The sequence below is a fragment of the Spermophilus citellus genome (assembly GCF_964194105.1).
Source record: "Spermophilus citellus genome assembly, chromosome: 11".
In the NCBI taxonomy this organism is placed as follows: Eukaryota; Metazoa; Chordata; class Mammalia; order Rodentia; family Sciuridae; genus Spermophilus; species Spermophilus citellus.
This window is the reverse complement of record NC_138192.1, coordinates 134,420,224-134,438,965: the sequence shown is the minus strand read 5'-3', so window position 1 is coordinate 134,438,965 and position 18,742 is coordinate 134,420,224. Positions and strand designations below refer to the sequence as shown.

Sequence of the window (18,742 nt, the reverse complement as noted above, 5' to 3'; positions counted from 1 at the left end):
GCAACAGGGTTGGAGGGAGCATCTCTCCAACATGTCCCAGGCAGAGGCTCAGGGCCTGTCACACCCAACACAGGCAGTGGGGGATATGCAGACACCCTACAGCTGCAAAATGTCATCCTGTGTGTGGAGAGCTGTGATCACAAACATCACATTCAAACAAGACTGATGCACATGTGCACATTACCTGGTATACCTCAGAGACCTTGAAATAAAGCAACTTAGGAAGAAAAGACCCTGAGCAACACACAGTAAGGCAATGGAAGTCCCTCCCGCCACCCCACTCGCTCTTCCCACTGACAATCTGGAATGGACACACGTCTCTGTGGAATTCTGCAGCAGGACACGAGTCCCTCTGTCCATGCGTGCATATCAGTTACTTTACCGCACAGAGGGAGTCAGAATGGATGGGAGGAGGGAATGAGGCCCAAGTGAGCAGGGAGAGAAAGGAGGGCCAGTGGGAAGAGGTACTTCCAGGAGAGCAATCTGCACTGGCATGGCATCTAAACTCCTAGAAGTCAGCACTGGCTGATGAGTGCCTGGTGGGTGGGTGGGCAGGCAGGCAAGGAGGCAGAAGCCAGAGCCTGTAAGGTCACCGAGCCACACTTGGCATCATCATGAGCATCCAGTGGTACCACAGGCTCCCAGGGCCTGAGGGAGGGGGCAGTCCACCCTTAGACGTCCACACCATTTCCTCTGTCTCTCAGGGATCCGGTAGCCAGAGGCTTAGCACAGAGTATCTGCACTTCTCAAGCCCATGGGGGATCTCCGGTCTTCGTCCTTGGGCTGAAGGCAGCAGGAACACTGCGACACCCTTTACCAGAGGGCAGGCTACTGCAGACCCAGGAGCTCTGGTGGAGATGCACACTCGCTGCAGCTCTGAAGGCCCCAAGCTTCGGGCTGCAAAGACAGCAGGCTTAGGAAAGATGGATTCACGAAGGGCAGCTAACATTTTGCTCCATGACCAAACACATTTTAAAAAGCAAATATACTGCACTCTGCCATCTTCATTTTATAAAAGGACATTTTATCCTCCTAGTAGAAAGGATATGATTTCAGAATCTAAGACAATCCTGTCAGTTGAATCATGTGTCCTCATCCTGCTCCCCTGCACAGAGCCCCTGCAGCCCAGGGTCACACTGTGGGCCAGGCGACTCCAGCTTCCCCTGTTGCAGCTCTAGGTCAAGCTTGGGCCTCCCAGTCACAGGTTCTCCCAGCATTGTCACTGCCCCAAAGGCACATCCAATGAGGAAGGACAGCAGTCCTGACAGCAGCGACTTACACGTGTAGCCTGGGAGAGGCGCAGCAGCCGTCCTCACACCTGATGGAGTGAGCGCTCACTACGCACAGGGCCCGCCCGCCCGCTGCCACGTGGACAGCCGCAGAGCCCAGGCCGGAGCAGCTCTTGGGCAGGTCCCTCCCCTAGGCAAGCCCATGACTGCTGTAAATTTCTCTTTCACAAATTTTTTATTTGAAGAATCAATTCATGGAAAAAGAGGAAAAACTTAAATTTATGGTACTTAAGCCTGATGACAGAAACACAAGTCCTGTTAGAAACTGCTAGTGACCTATTTAACAGGGACACTCTGTTACCAAACATCAAAACAAACCCCAAAACACAAGCATCACTGCATAAACCCTTTTCTGGAACAAGACAGGCAAAAATGAAAAGTCAAACAACATGAGACATTGATAGGTTTTGGGAAATACATCTAAAACTCTTAACCAGCATTCCAAAGCTGAATTCTCAGAGGTACAATACTACCTGCCACCCCATGCTCACAGCAGCCACAACTTGGGGTGCAATTTAGTGGCCCACAGCTGCCCGAGGTAGGCTGAGGACAACATTCAGGATCATCCCTCCAGTGCGTTAGCCCCTCTCCTGCACTGGGCCAGGCGGGCAGCGCCTCACCAGCTCCATATTTCCTCATGATGTGGGATGCAGTGTCCCAGGGCTTAGAAGCATGACTTCATAAAGTGCTCAGGTGGAGAGAGCTAATCCTATCCTATAATCTATCCTTAAAAACAAGAGAGAAAGAGAGTTTTAGTAAAGTGAGTCTCACTAAAACAGGGAAGATGACCTTTGTCGGTTACCAACACTATTCTTAGATCCAGGTTTGGCAGCTATGAAGGCTCAAACAAAAGGATGAACCTCAAAGTTGTTGGGATTCCAAAACAAAAATTGGCAAAGGGAAAGCTGAATATATCCTCTGCAAATGAAGAGCAGTGACCCTAGCCAGGCAGGATGCACACACCTGTAATCCCAGCAATCTAGTAGGCTGAAGCAAAAGGATTGCAAGTTGGAGGCCAGCCTCAGCCAATTTAGCAGGCCCCTAAGCAACTTAGACCCTATCTCAAAATAAAAAATAAAAAGGGCCAGGGATGTAGCTCAGTGGTATTAACATACCCCTGGTTCAATCCTGAGTACCAAAAAATACAGGCTACAACCCTGGCCACCTGCAGAAGAGCTGGGGTACAACCCATGCCAGGGGAAGACCAGGAGTGGGCCACTATCCTGGCTCATTCATTCTCTCCCCAGACACATTACCTCCCTGGCCCAAATGGATGATCCGTTGGTTCCATTCTTCTCGAGACCATGGGAGACGGTTCAGAAACCAGAAGCAAGGCTCTCCTGCACAGACAGCACTCTGGGGGCTGCTCTCCAGGCTGAGAACACAGCCCCTTAGTGTGTGAAGAGCCTCGGTACACCTCACCTGCAGCTTCTCTCCCACTGTGCCAAAGGGCAGAAGCAGGAAACCTCACCAGGAAATCAGGAAAGGGCTCCAAGTGGCATCAGTGAACTGCTCACTCCAGAAAGCACTTTCAACTCTACCAAGGTGACAAACCATAGCCAGCCCATCTCCAGTGACAAGAGACCCCTGCAGGATGGGTGGTCAATATGCAGGAGGCTCAGAAGTCCACATAACCTCCCCTAACTCACTAAAGCTCCTGCCCAAGCCACAGTCCAACTCTGGGCCTAGTCCTACCTTGATGCCTCACAGAACACACCTGACTCTCTCCTGGGCTGGAGCCCATGCAGCACGTTGCTCCAGCTATCACGGCCCCCACCTACCCTTCTCTCCTCTCTTAGGAAAGGTCTCTCTTACTCAGTCGGACCTGAGCCCAAGCCCCTCACAGGAGCAGCATGGAGCCAAATCTCAGGGCTCAGGAATCCAGGCCACCACATCCCAACAGCTGGGCAAACGCCTAGGACTGGCTTTTCCCTCTGAATCACCTGCTGGCTTCTCCCTCAGAGCTGCATGTGTCCACACAAGGTGCCCAGTGCTCTGGCAGGGAGCCCACCTACGACACCTAAAGAGGTACAATTCTATCCTTAGGCTGTAGAACATAAAGGCCATATGTATCCTGCCTGGTTGGCTAAAACACATGATGATGCTAAGAATTATTAACATATCATCAATTTTGACAAGTTAGATTTTCGCATGGCAGAAATTCTAAACACTTAGGAAGTTTAGAATCACCACAAATCCTGACAATAGTCCTCAGAGGCTTCAACTGGCTAAATAACGTTTCACTGGGAAATGCTCTGAGGCCACAGACCCTGGCCCACCTGCCAGTGACCTTCACTCCTGGCTGCACAGCCTTGAGGGAGGAAGCAAGCCCCACCCACACAGCCACAGATACCTGCAGTGACAGTCATCTCTCCAGGACTGCCAGCTCTGGACAAGTGGGAAGACTTCTGGCCTCACTCCTCTCCCCCGCCTTAGACTCTAGGCACAGCTACCAAAGCCGCTAGGCCCAGAAAGTGAAGGGCAGTCAACCAACACCAGATGTGTTGTCCACTGGACACCAGCAACTGAATGCCTGGAACCACCCAGAGGACCTCCTGGTATGCAGGGACTGGAGACAGCGCCTCAGGTGTTTCTCATTATAACTGGCAGTGACAGCTGTTAGGATGGTCCCCATCTAAAAGTAGACTGCCATATCCTGGCTCGTTCGTTCTCTGTGGGCCTCCTTAAGTCAGTCAGTCTGGAAGCTTCCTGAAGGCAGAAAACTCCTGACACCATTGGCAGGAGGCGAGGTACAGGAGGTATGAGAACAAGTCGTGCACCGTGACCGTCACACCCAGATAACACTGACAGCCCGCGAAGCCAGGAAACCATCCTCGAATGAAGGCAACTCACAAAAAGAGCATGAGAGTGGTAGGAAGTAGGGGTATGTCGAATGCACACACGGACCCCAGAAGCAGGGAAAACAAACTAGCAAGTTCATGAACTGCATTTCTGTTCCCTACTTATTATTTTTTTTTTACCAAAACTCCATTTCATTTAGATATAATGTTTTAATAGAATAATTAAATTGCAAAGTAGAAAAATAAATAAAAGCACAGTTCTGGAAAGTGCTAGGAGTCTTCCCTACTGGGGCTATCAGCAGGCCTCCAGTCTAACCCACACCTGCACACACTTCATGGCCCATTTCATTAACATACAACTGCAAAAATCCAAAACAGAAGTATTTAGGAAGAACAAAATTAAGTTTTGTATGAGCCTCTCGGCTGACAATGACCCAAGGACTGTTGGTTCCATGGCCCCAGCACCTGAGGTGGAATTACAGTCCATGAGAATAGGCCGTCTCTTCATCAGCGGTCGGCAGCACAGGATGGTTCACAAGACGCAGGCATCAGCGGTGGCTCTCCCTCAGATCACCTGCATCTTCTACTCATAAAGTAGGAACTTTTTAATGGGGTCTGGCAGGGGCAGCGAGGGAATCAGATGAAGTCGGTGTTTGCCAAGAGCTCTTCTCACGGCCACCCGGCACAAACTCAGCAAGGTCCTTGGAATGCCTGGAGAGTTGTGGGAAGAAACGGAGATCAGGGAAGATAAATTCCTGTCCCCACTGTGGAAGCCAAAGGCTGGCTGTGACTGACAGAGCCACACTAATGCCCAGGCCAGCTTCCTACTCGAGTCAGGTGAGCCCGCCCTGGGAGCAGGGTCTTATCTGCTCCTTCCATCTCCACAGCCTCTTAACCAGGGGCATCTGCTCACTGTAACAGCACCTCCTCTCTCTACTACATTTAAAACCCTAGACAAAATAAGAGCTGCCCACTGAAGGCTAGGTAGATGCAAGCAACTAACCCTCACTATTGGGAGTCTCAGATGCTCCAAGGGAGTTGGGGGCCATGAACTGAGCAGTACTCAGTCATGCATTCATGAGGGGAGCAGGCTGACCATCTGCTCTGGGTCAAAAAGACATAGCCAAGTTCCTGCCTGGGTTGGTGAAGAGGGTAACAAGTGACACTCAAGAACACGTATCTGAATTCAATCAGCACAGTTCCCAGCCTCACCAGCCAACTAATTTTGGGATAGCTGAACAAGAGCACGCAGCAATGAACCAACCTATGTGAAGTCAACGACAAAAGGCTTCAAGGTTAACGAGCTGTGCAAAAGGTAAAGAGCTGAAAAGAAGTCATTACTTGGACACTGGACATCCAGGCAGGAATGGGGAAGGGGCACGCAGCCTTGGGGCCAGAGGACAACAAGGTCAGCTTCTGAGGCCCACGAAGAGCTACTGAGGCCAAGTGCACCAGCAGGCTCACTGATCAATTCCAAACTCCCTGTCATCAACTTATTCATTTAGCAAAACCTTTCCTTCAAAATTGAGCAAACTACAGACTTTATTCTAACAAAGATTACTTATCACATCATTCAAACTAATGGTATTGAGTGCAGCTAAAGAAAGGGATGTGAGGGACCCTAGAAAATGGGCTTACAGGTTTGCTCTTTTTAAAGCCACGTGAAAAAGAAATCAATGATTAACAATTTGGGGCCACAAAGCAGAGCAAAGGGGTAAAGAGAGGATAATTCTAAACATGTTTAAAAGATACATGCACTTTCACAGATTTTCTGTTATCCGCTCATGGTGTTTAAGAATCACAGAAGAGACTAATCTGAACAGCCATTCCGGAATACTGCTTGTCCCAACTGAGGATCTTGGCCAAGTGCTTAATTGGGTCTGTTTTGTTTTATTTTTAATTATTACCTCTTGTTCATTCAATCAATCCCACCAAACTATTCATCAGAACAAGCTCAGACCACTTACTTCTGGCCTCCTTAAAGATCTGCAAGGCCTCAGGGTCCACCTTCCTTCTGCCCCTCGACTCTGGGCCCAACGAGTCCCACTTCACCAGGTTCAGGTCGGCTCCAAACTCCACCAGCAGGCTCACGAATGCTGCCTCACAGCCATGACGCAGGACGGCATCCATGACACACCCAGGGGAGCCCCGGTAGAACTCCTGGGTGTTGACAGGACCATTGCAATTGAAGTCGGGGTTGGCCCCGGCCTGCAGAAGCAGCCTGAAGCACTGCAAGTTGTGGTAGGCCGCACTGATGTACAGGGGGCAGACCACCAGGGAGGTGAGCCGCCTGGAGAAGGGGGGTTGGGTGTCAGGAGTCAGGTGATGGTTGACATCGACGTCAGCCCCATACCTACAGGGGAGAGGAAAATCAGGCTTACAGTGGACCAACCAGTCCACAAAGACTGCCCCAGTCACCCTAGGAGGAAGGCTTTAACACAGTGACAACGAGAGCCAAGGAGGCTCCAGAGATCACAAATGTGGCCACCCCTCCACATAAGCAGGCTCTGCATTTGAGCATTCAACCAACTGCGGATCAAAACATTTGGAAAAAAAATTGTACTGAACATGAGCGGTCATTTTCTTTTCATTATTCCCTAAATAATACAGCAAAATAACTATTCACATAGCACTTCCATTAAATTATGTACCTTAAGTAATCTAGAGATGACTGACAGTCTACAGGAGGATGTGCATAGATTCTGCTCAAGTATCATTCTCTAGGAGGGATTCAGCATCCTCAGATGAGTGTCCTCCAGGGTCTTAAAATATCGTGGAACCAATCTCCACAGATGCCAAGGGACAACTAAAGCTTATTCCTTATCTTCCATCAAGATAAGGCAGCAAGTAAAAATGTGGATACCACTCACCCAAAAAAACTCCTATGGGAAGTCCTTCTGACCTTTACAGATCTAGGAATTCCAAGACCACTTAACCTACTTCAGAGTGAAGAAAAAGAAGGAAAACTTCCAAATTCATCTTATGAAATTAGCACAATAATCCCCAAACATGACAAAGGTCATATACAAAGAAAAACTACCAACTAGCTTCATTTACAAGTACCAAGCTACAATTTTTCAGTAAGATATTAGCAAAGAAAATAATTAAGAAAGCAATATACTATGACCTCCTGGGGTCATCCCAAGAATGTAAGGCTAGTTCCAACATTAGGGACTCCATTAACAACACAATCCATCCTATTAACAGAACTAAGGAGAAAATCCTCTATCTCCACAGACACAAAGGTAAGGAGGTGCCTGTGACAAAACTCAACACTTAGGATTTCCTTTGAGTGATGAAATATATTTCCTCCACCCATGAGTCAGAAGTTGTGTACAGACTCCCAGGTGCTGGCCGCCTCTGTGCACGGGTGCTAAAGGTCCAACAGTACACTGGGGCCAAGGAAAGAACCAGGCGAGTGAGACACAAAATCCCTCCACTCACGGTTGCGACCAGTCTCCACAAAGGCCTACACACTGCCTTTGTGCATACACACAAAAACAAGTGAAAGATAAAAGGGAAAAGAAGACGTCCTCTGTGCTAGCAAAATAAATGTCAAAATGACAAAACTGAGCATAAACTTAATAAATGTTCAAAGTTTGCATGAGGAAAATGTAAAACACTAACTAAAGTGACAGAACCAGGCCTAAGAGAACAGAGACAGGCCACATAAACAACGTTGTAACATCACTTTTCCCTGTGTTTGTTTGTTATGTGAAAATACCTTTCCTAAACTAAGCTGGTTACAAATATAAGCAAATACAAATGGCATCCTTGGAGCCATATAAACTGATTATGCAATTGGAAGATAAAACAAGATGAAAAAGCCACTGCAGGGGAGGCACCCCTACCTCAAGCACAGACTGCTATAAAGGCCTACAAAACAAAGGCACGTGGACAAGCCAACAGAACCACAGAACCTCACAGAAAACCCAGAAATGGACCAAACTGCATACAGAAATGCAGGCTATGGTTAGGTAGTACCTCAAATAAGTAGGGGACAAATGGACTTGCACCAGGATAAATTCAAATCAATCAGAATTAAAAATACAGAATTAAAAATTACAGAATTAAAAATACAGAATTAAAAATATGAAACCATGCAGAAATCAGGAAAAAAACCTCTGGGTAAAACCTGCCTTATGGCTACACAAAATTAACAACCAAAAAACCCTCTTACATAGAAAAAAAACAGCACAAAATAAATAAAACAAAAAAATTAAAAATTGGGAAAATGCTATAAAGGGTTAATGCCTTTAACACATAAAAATCTTCTAAGTGGCAAAAATCAACAGCGCTATGAAAAAACAAGCTGAAGATATGGACATTTATAAATGGCTCTTAGTCCCATGAAAAAATGCTCAACCTCAGTCAGAAAAGAAATGCAAATTAAAAACTATCCACAATACCACTTCTCGCCTGTCAGATTGGGAGAAAATCCAAAAATGTACTGACCATTTTAAGGAAACAGGAAGTCTCACCCACTGCTGGGGCAATATAAAATGGAACAATCTCTATGGAAGGGAAACTGTCAATTGCTACCAAAATCACACATGCATTTATCCCTTGACCCATCCATTACACTACTTGGGATCTAGATTCCCAAGACACATTTGCAAAACTATGAAAAGATACACAAGCGAGGAGATTCACTGACGCACCACCTTTTGTAGCTGAGGACAGGAAAGCTCCCTCATGCCATCAGCAGGGACTGGCTGAACTGTGGCTCATCTGAAAGCAGCAGGGCTCTGCTGTGACAAGTAAGGAGGAACCACACTGCTCTGGGATGGCCTCCAGAGCGCACGAGTAAGGGAGAAAAGCAGGATGGTCACAGTGTGCGGTGTGTAGCACACACTCACACATGCTTATTGGTGACAATGAAAGGATAAACCGCAGAACTTTGTAAACGGTTACCTATAAGGGAGGGAGAAAACAGGACAAAGAAGACAAGATTAGAAGTTACACTTTTTAAAACATAACTGTTTCATAGATTGGATCTGAACCTTGTAAATATTCTGCATAGTGAAACAAAATTAAATAAAAAACAATCCCTAAAAATTCAAAGTAAATAGAAACCGATGAGCCCCACTGACCATCTAGCTGGTGCTGTCACATCCTGCCCAACAGGAAGGACGTTCTTTTCAGACACACTATAAACGCTCGCTCGGTTAGCCCAGACCATGCCCGGCATCAGCTTCCATTGCAAGGCCCTAGGACAGGGAGCACAGCTGGCCAGCGGGGCAGCATAACACAGCCCTACAATAGAGGAGTCCTTAGAGAAAGAGAATGCAAGACTGACCGGGGCCAACTGTAAGATGAGACTTGAATATGTCGTTACCTGAAAAAGAAACTGCCCAAAGAAAGGCCAGGACATGTCCAAAGGACACAGAGCTGGCTTGAAGCAGCTAACAGTGGCCAAACATGAGACAATTTGAGCATCAAAATAAATAACAGTAACACTGCACAGGAGCTCACTTGACAATCTAAGAAACCACCAGTCTACACTAATAAGTAAACAAACTTCTGAGATGAGGCACAGGCGAGACACATATACATATCTGTACGGGGGCCAAGTGACTTTACAAAACACTAATTACAAAGAGAAGAAGAATTTTTATTAAGAAATCTGACAGACACCACATTAAAGTGATCAGCAGCAATAATGTGACCAACTGAAATCGTGTAATCTGATAGGAGGTGACAGGCACACAGCCTCACTTCTGCAGGCCTCCTGCCCAAGATGTGATACCCAACTCTGGACTCACCACGAGCCTCAGACCACTAGCACAGCACCTGTTTCCTTGAGCCTTCACTGGCCCCAGACAGTCCTGGGATGTTTCAAAAGCCATGTCTTCATCTGAGTACTTCACTGAAACAGGAAAGGTCAGTATGAAGGAAGACACAACGAGGATGCCCAGCGTGCAGGAGATAGAGGAGCAGATTTCCCTTACAGAAATGCCTGGCCAGCAATCCACCAACAATCACATTTTATTCTCTTTCTCATCAGCACCACTCCAAACATCCAAAAGAACTTTCTCCAGAAGCCAAAGTGATGCTTTCAGGCAACACAGGCCTGAGGACGAGCACCCAGACCAACAAACCCACACGGTGATGTTGCTTCCATAGTGGATGGGAAAGCAAAGAAAACACTATCATAGAACAAAAGACACTGACACATGCCTCTGATCCCAATTACTTGGGAAGCTGAGGCAGGAGGATGGTGAGTTCAAGGCCAGCCTCAGCAACTTAGCATGACCCTGTCACAAAACAAAGCAAAAAAACATACAAGATATCAAATAAAGGAAATAATTTAAAAAGCAGACAACAGAATAGATGCTAACAGCAGCAATGACAATGATATTAACAGAATTCCAGAATTCAAATAACTCTATATGAACACACACAGCTAAATTCAAGATTAAAACTAAATATTACATAATACTATGTAAATGAGCTTAAATAAAAATGAGTAGTGTTCATTTGGATAACAAATTATAAGTAATAATTTTATGAGTTCAGGAAACATCAAAATTATTTAAAGCAAAACCTACTTGAAACACAAGGGGAAACTGACAAAAGTCAGAACAGTTGATTAGAGACTAACAAACTTCTCTAAATTTCTGGCAGATCTTACAATTAGGAAAAAAAAAATGTAGGGCTGGGGCTATGGCTCAGTGGCAGAGTGCTTGCCTAGCACGTGTGAGGCACTGGGTTCGATCCTCAGCACAACATAAAAATAAAACAAATAAAATAAAGGTATTCTGTCCATCTACAACCACACACACACAAAATTCTTTTTTAATGTTAAAAAAAAAGGAGGGATTCTAAACAGAATAATTTAGGCTACCAAACGTACTATGTGAATAAAACACCCATGGTGTTGTGCTTTGTCCAAGCATCCACAACAATGTAGTCTGACTTTAATAAATAATGTGAACTATATGGTCCACATTACCTGAGCACACTACAATAAAATTAGAAAGTGATATTATACTTTCTCCTCAATAACTCTAGATCAAAGAGGAAATCAACTTCAATTATTTAAAAAATAATTTCAGCAATTTAACAATGAAAAAAGGAAGTTTAGAGGGCGTGGCAAAGGCTATAAAAAGGTAAATAAATAAATGTTTACATTATTAATCAAGAAAAAAATGAAAAATCATTCATCGCAAAATCTTAAGGGAAAAATAAAGATTAAAAAGTATATAAAAATGAATCATTAAGCAGAAACATAAGAAAACTGATAAAGCTAAGAAGTAGCCTTATTAAAATACTAGCCAAATACATGAGTGGCAAGTCTAATTTTAAAGAGGGAAAAATTAATACAGAAAGCAAGGAAAGCGACAGTGGCTGCAGGAGCTGGCAAGGACGTGGCCGTGTGCCCGGCAGCAGGCCTGAGCACCCCAGTACTGACCTGATGAGAGCCTTCAGTATGTCAGCTCTGCCCACTCGAGAGGCATGGTAGACAGGGGTGCTGCGGTGGTGCCGGCTTCCGTTGGGGTCAGCACCAGCTTCGAGAAGGATCTGGGCACTCTCCAGGTGCCCATTCACCACAGCCACATATAGGGCAGTCTGCCCCTTTACATCCACCAGGTCCACCTCGGCTCCCTTTCGGATAAGGAAGTCCACACAGTTCCCGTGACCTGCGGTGGCAGCAATTCGCAGTGGCGTGCAGGGGAGCCAGCCACAGCACCAGACAGACTTCTCGTTGATGCGGCTACAGGGGAACACAGGGAATTGTGAGAGATGCCCCCAGGAAAGACTGGCTGTTCTGCCCTCTCACAATGGCAATGTGACACAGAGGCTGCCCAAGGGGACCAATCACTCACTGTTAAATCCCTCAGGTTTAACAATGCCTGCACTTGTCTTCTGTGAGTATTGACCCTGTGAGGGCTAGGCTGGGCTGCAATGGGCAGAGCTGGGCAGGGAAGGGCAGGGCAGGCACTGAGATCCCATTCTGGAGATGAGGAAACTCGGGGCTCAAGTGGAATGATCAGCATTAGAAGTTAGAGTCCTAGTTCTTAGATTTCCTGACCCAAAGCACTTTCCTCTACAAAGGAGAAAAAAACGCACCAGACAGCACAGCATGGACAGGACCCTCAGTGGGAAGCCAGTTCAGGGATCTGAGCTCCTCTCACCAGTCACATGCTGTGAAGGCTGAGGCTAGGGCTCTGTCTGGGCCTTGCTATTATCACCAGGCCTAGGTGACCAATAAATCAGTGACTGAGGAGTCACTGCGATGGCACGGGGAATGCAGCCCTTGTCAGCAGTAGGAAATTGTCTAGACTTAGTTCTCAGAAGTGCAACCATCAGACGACACTACTAAGGCCTCCACTGACCCCCCAGGTCAGCAACAGAGACACAGTTTTTCACCTTTAGCTCCCAAGAGAATTCAGAACAAAGCTCAGGAACCCAGAGCACTGAACCAGGCACATGTGGAAGGCAGCATGTCCCCAAACTAGCCCTTAAGGCTCCTCCTTCAGCTAAGTACCAGCTTGGATAAGCCAATCAAGTCCAGAACTCAATACCAAAGAAAGAAAAAGAAAAATATTTCAGGAGTTTCGCTGAATCTAAGAAAAAAGGAGGGAAATACACAGAAAAGCAACATGAAACACCTGGAGGGACCTCCTTCATTCCACCGTCACATCCACAAGATTAACTGAGCGGGGGCAGTGAGTCCTTCACATTAAGTAAGGTAAAACATGGGTAGATTTTTTTTTAATACTGATATCTGCTGTAATAAAATAATGCTAGGATAATGGAAGGACAAAGAGAAAGGAACATCTTCCTGGACTATTAGCAACATTTTTCTTGGGAACCATCAACAGAAAGCAGCAGCATTGCTTCCAGTACACAGGCACTTCCATCAAATCACTGCCACCTAGTTCTAAAGTGGATGCTGAAACCCAGAAACAATACAGAGGGGTTTTGAGTTAAGTTTAAAATGTACTTGGGACTCCAGTCCCAGACATACAAAACAACCAGGAACACCCCAGAGAGAAGGCAGGCTGGGTGCCCTCCCAGTGTCCTACACAGGGAGACAAAAAGGCAGGACTTTGGTGAGTAACAGCAAATCAAGAGACAAGAAGTTACAGGCAGGGGAACAACATGGAGGAACCCCACATCTTGGGGGTGAAGACAGCGGCCCATAGCAGACAACTGCAGGCCAGATAGCACCAAAGGAAAACAACTGAGGAAGGTGGCTGTGGGTGCACAGGACACTCAGAAGGGCAAGGCCTACTAAAGAAGATGACAGTGCCACCATCAGGAACAGCACTGAGAAAACTGATGTCCAGAGAGGCCGAGAGCTGCCAAAAAATATAAAGGACGATGATGGAGCTTCATTTGAACTCAGATCCCTGCCTCTATTCAGTCACCTCTTAACAACTCTGATTATGCATCCGCAATCTCCTTTCCTTCCATCCTCAAAAGCTGGAATGTGCTCCTCCAAGCACCAGGGGCTTGGTCTGCAAAGCAAACCATGAACCACAGATCCACGCAGAGCCAAAGGGGCCTGAGAACCTGGAGCAGCCTGGGCAGCAATGCTCACCTCCGATAGTTCTCCTCTTGCAACAGGTTCCTGAGGGTCTGGAGGTCCCCCACATAGGCTGCATCATGGAGCCTCGTGTCCTCACAGTGCTCCAGCGGATGGTCACAAAACTGCTCCCTCAGCCACTCCTTCAGATTAGGACCTGCACTGAAGAGAGGGGCCCCTGTTAGCACTGAAACACCGAAAGGCCAACCAAAAAGACGCACCATCTGCACTAAGCTCTGCCTCTTCCAGCTACACAGGTGCTTTCAAACTCTCAATAGATAAATCACAGAAAAGACTATAGAGAGCTTCCCTTATAAAACTAGCACCTTCCTGACACCAAACCTAATTTTTAAAACAAACTTTAAAAAGATAACAGAACCAATGGTCAAACACACTTCAGAACACAGAAGCAAGATCCTAAATAAAAATATTAGCAAACCAAAATGTGGGAGACCAACCGTACACATGACTGAGTCGCACTCCCTGGCTGGGTGCTGAGGCGCTCAATCATAGAAATGTGGCAGAGCTTTCCCCACCCTTCTTGGGCTCGAGGGTCAGTGTCTCCTGCATGGGTATGTCTTGTTACAGCCCCATGGGTGAAGCTACACTCACCTGTTCCTTTGTAATATAACCCCTTGCCCTGTTTAGGATGGAATCTTCCACGGAAGTGCCTTGTATGTGTCCCCTTCTCTTACTGTGCCCTTGGGTGTGGCCTACCCAGGTGTCAGTCAACCTGCTGACAGTGGACAACATGAAGATAGACTCAGCCCCCTAAAATCTGACTCCTTGCCTCATTTGAATAGCTTCTCCTCAATAAAAGGGGTCAGCACGTGCTCGCTCGCTCGCACACGCTCTCTCTCTTCCTGCAGTCCCTTAAGGTCAGAGGAGCTGTCACAATGACCCCAAAGAAAAAGGTATTTGTGTCTCTTGTGTGGTTATTTTGTGCAGCCCAGTTAGCCCAATTTAACTGAAGTAACCCCTGAGCCTTTTAGTCGCTAACCGAAACCCGACACCGAAACAAAAACTACTGTATCAAAAAAAAAATCTTGGGGCTGAGGCTGTGGCTCAGCAGGTAGCTCACTTGTCTGGAATGCATGAGGCACTGGGTTCAATCCTCGGCACCACATATAAATAAATAAATGTCCATTGACAACTAAAAAATATATATATTTTTAAAAAATCTAGTATGCAATTACTCTAATTTATCCTAAGTATGTAAGGATATCTTAAAATTAAACCTAGGGAACTATGAAGGAGAACCTTAGTCATCTCCATCACAGAGAGACTCAGGTGCTAATATCCTAGCACTAAGCAGGTGCTGTGGCCTGCAACAGGAAGATGCTACACCATGCTGCTCTGTCTACATAAACATGACTCATCACATACGCTACTGTCCCCTCAGAGGTTCCTGTGCTGGAAAAGCTGTGGCTCATGGGAGGTCAGTGGGAGAGTACCTTTGGAAGTGACTGGGTATTTCTCATGGGACACTGGTTAGTTCTCATCAGAGAGTTGTAAAAACCTAAGCCTGGCCCTACCCAGTCGCTGGCTTCTGGTTTGGTGATGTGATCACAGTGTCCACCATTATGTTTGCCATTATTTGCCATGAGGTGATGCAGACAAAGGAGGCAGGGTACATTCATCAGGGCTTTGGCCATGTTCTTTAGACTTCCAAGACCATGAAATCAATAATGTGTGTGTGTGTGTGTGTGTGTGTGTGTGTGTGTGTGTGTGTACTTGGCAGTATTCATGACTGAACCCAGAGGCACTTTATCACTGAGCTATATCCCCAGCCCTTTTTTATTTTTAAACATGGTCTTGTAATTTGGAGGGACTGACTTTGATATTGTAATCCTCCTGCCTCAGACTCCCAAGTAGCTGGGCTTACAAGTGTGCACCACCATGCCCAGCTAAGCCTCTTTTTTTAAAAATGAATTTAGACTGCCTCCGTTACATCATTCCATTACATCAATGAAAATGGACTGGTTCAGACAGTAACCTAAGATGAGTGCACTTTGCTTACAGAGCTACACGTTGATAAAAAGGAAAACTAAAATATATAACAAATATAAATCCAACCCCATATACTAAAAGACAATGAAGAAAACTAGATTGAGTAGAAAAATCATACCATGTACCAGGATGAGAAGATTCAATAATAGAGGAATTTTAAATAAAGTTTAACCAATAAATAAAGTTTAACCGATCTTTTTAGAGTTTTAAAATCAGATATGACAAAAATATTCTAAAATTTATTTATTAAATAATATTAAAGAATACTTATTTATTAAATAAATATAAGGAAGAATACCATTTTAGTAAGAATAATGAAAAAAAGACTCACCCTACTAGACAATAGATCTCTCATCAGAATAAAAAGATCAAACGGAATCAACTGTCCCGAAAGACATTAGTATAAAAAAAACTTAATTTGTGATAAAGAGGTATCAAAATCAGAGAGGAGGGAAAAGGGTATTAAACAAAAGGTACCTATACAACTAGATACCTATTTGGATATAACTGAGTCTTCATTCACACCTTGGCCCAAACACACCACTGCCCAAAAGAAACTCCAAAATACTTAAAAGAGTTCAGCAAGAACAACTGCACAGACAGGTGTGTGAGCAGAGAGCAGAAACTTAGACTGCCTGGATTCAAGTCCCTGCCCTGCCACATTACCCTAGTGTGTGACCAAGCACTTCCCTGAAGAAGCTGCCTTTTGTACACAACTCAAATCTCCCAGGAGTACCTTCTGTATTCAAGAGTCAGTCATAGGTACAATGGGGGTGTAAGTATCTTTGCCCTCCAGGATTAGACGACCCATCAGCAGAGGCCACAAAAACACACCTTTCTCTCACTCTGATCCCAAAAGCAGACCTGCAGCAAATCAACAGGCAGACATCAAGCTGAACCACCTCATCCTCCTTCAGTGGTCTTCCTCCGCTGTAATTATCCCACAGGTGCAATTAACACTGGGTGAAAAGGCTCAAAGCAGGAGTGGGAAGAAGTCAGGTGCAGGGCAACCACCACTGTGAACAGGAGACCTACGGAGGGCTTTATGAAGCCCTGGGGGCCTCCCTTTTTGGGCCTATTCACACCACCCCCTGGCCCAGTTCACTGCAGCTTCAGAATCTGCCTGAGCTCAAGAGACAAAGACAACTTCACGTTCACATTTTTCTAATTAGCTACTCCAGTGACCACATAATTACCCCGGGATAACGTTCAAACCTCGCCCCTCCCTCTAACACACTAACAAAACAGTACAGCACATGATGCAAAAGGGGCCCTGTGAGGGGCAAGGCCGGCCTGTCCTCCCCAGGACCCTCTCTACCTTGGGAATTGGCAGTCTGCCCTCTTTCCAACTGAACCCTCCACTCCAGTATCTCACTCTCACATGAGGCATTCTGGACCCAAGGTGCTGGCCGACCCCGGGGCGGACGTCCACACCGACCACGGCGGGCCCCTCTGCGCACTGCAGTCCCTCAGCGGAGGGTGCCGAACGCGTGGGGGAAGCAGGGAGGGACGGAACGGCCGCGCGCACGGCCTCCAGGCCGACTCCACAGCCTTCTCCCGCGCCTTCTGCACACCCGAGTGAAGGGTGATCAACTCTCTGGGCGGGAACTCTCGGGAACCGGCAGATGGACCTGTAAGGCACCGGGCGCCCGGGAGCTCGGACAGTGCCGACGAGGCGGTCCCACCCGGGACAGAGGGACCCTCTCCTGCGGTTTCCCTCCAGCGCTGGGGCGACGGCTCTCTGCCGCTGGACGTGCCGGGTCCCTAGTGAGCCGCAGGCTGCACGCCGCGGCCTCCGGCCCCACGCCCCTTCCGCAGCCGGGTCAGCAAGCCGCACGACCAGCGGCGGCAGTTACCCGGCCCGGTCCTGGGGGCGGGTGGCCTGGCCTCCGCAGGCCCGGACCCAACCCCGCGGCCCCGCGCCCACGCTACCTGCGGGCCCCGGCCCTGCCCGCCCGTCGGGGCCGCCGCCCTCCGCCATGGGTGCACCGGCCGCGCCTTGGCCCCGAACCCGGCGGCCAGTCTGCCCTCCGGAGACCCGGGCCGGAGAGCGCCCCGCCCGCCGGAAGCAGCGCGGCCGCGATCACTTCCGGTTCCGGCGCAGGTCGGGGTCTCCACTTCCGGTCTCGCGGCCCTATTTAAGGGCGGAGAGCGTTGAGGGGGCCTGCGCGCTGATGAATCCACGTAGAAGGCTGAGGAGCCTGGGAAAACGTGTCCTCTGAGTCCGCCCTATCTGCCTGCCGGGAACCGTTGGTTGGCCGGGCCGGGCCGGGCCGTCCCGCCTGCAGGAGGGGCGGGGCGAGTGGGAGGGGCGGAGCGAGTGGGAGGGGCGGGGCCGCCTGCGAGCTGGGGTCCTTGTGCCCAGTGCAATCACCTGCCCTGCGGCGGCCAGAAACAGTCCCTGAAGGGCGTCGCAGGTGTGGGGTCGCTCCACGTATTCTTAGCAGCAAGGCCAAGGAAGGGAATGTGTAAAGGTGATGGATAAACGCTCCCACAATTCCTCTCATGAACCAGGAATCTTGTCTTATTTAATTACAGGTAGCTCTGACAAATTGCATCAAGTGTCTAAATGCATTAGTGAACAAACGAATGACTTTTCCTGCACACTCGCAATTTCAGATATTGCACCATTGTCAAATTGTATGCTGCGATGGGGCTCGTAAGCATGGATACCCCCAGCTCCTTCCATTGCCCACTCTCCATACATGAGGTAGACTACAGTGGAGAAAGCAGGCAGCACTCAAGGAGAGTGAAGAGCATCCCAGGTTCTAGAGGCAGAGGATAGCAGCAGGCTGAGACCAGAGGCCAGACACCACCCCACCCCCAAAGAGGAGGCAGTTACTTGCTGGCCAACCTGGTGTTGCTACACACTCCAGACTGGGCTCCGCGAGCCTCCTGGTGGGAGCTGTGATTCACAGGCACCCCCAGGGCCCATGCCCAGGCTGGCTCAGAGGCACAGTCCTGTTGGCCCAGATGCGGAGGATGGGACCACCTGGGTACAGGCCTGGCAGACCCTGCTGGGTGTTATGGGGAAACGTGTTTGAGATTGATAACAACAGTGAGCACCACTGAGGGTGACGCCCTGTGACACTGCCTGGCAGGGAACC

At 47.8% G+C, this 18,742-nt stretch overlaps 1 protein-coding gene across 2 annotated transcripts; it reads right to left on the bottom strand.

Annotated features, from left to right (window-relative positions):
* Positions 1 to 1,651: 1,651 nt before the first annotated feature.
* ASB1 (ankyrin repeat and SOCS box containing 1) lies at positions 1,652 to 17,844 on the bottom strand. Of its 2 annotated transcripts, XM_081261999.1 has the most exons (5): positions 17,568 to 17,795; positions 13,641 to 13,782; positions 11,505 to 11,807; positions 6,058 to 6,443; positions 1,652 to 4,801 (listed from the first exon to the last, which is right to left on the bottom strand). In XM_081261999.1, the coding sequence occupies exons 1-5, from the start codon at positions 17,614 to 17,616 to the stop codon at positions 4,674 to 4,676; spliced, it is 1,008 nt and encodes a 335-aa protein (XP_081118125.1). In that variant the 5' UTR covers positions 17,617 to 17,795; the 3' UTR covers positions 1,652 to 4,673. The 2 variants fall into 2 exon arrangements, with proteins under 2 accessions (XP_081118125.1, XP_081118126.1); XM_081262000.1 differs by lacking the exon at positions 11,505 to 11,807 and having other exon boundaries at positions 17,568 to 17,844.
* Between the last annotated feature and the right edge of the window lie 898 nt (positions 17,845 to 18,742).

Bases quoted from the DNA above. Each gene is read 5' to 3' on its own strand.
- ASB1 (XM_081261999.1), bottom strand. From the start codon at position 17,616: ATGGCGGAGGGCGGCGGCCCCGACGGGCGGGCAGGGCCGGGGCCCGCA. The intron at 11,808-13,640 runs GTGAGCATTGCT...GTTCCCCTGTAG, and splicing joins CAAGAGGAGAACTATCGGAG to CCGCATCAACGAGAAGTCTG. The intron at 6,444-11,504 runs GTCAGTACTGGG...TCTCCCCTGTAG, and splicing joins ATACTGAAGGCTCTCATCAG to GTATGGGGCTGACGTCGATG.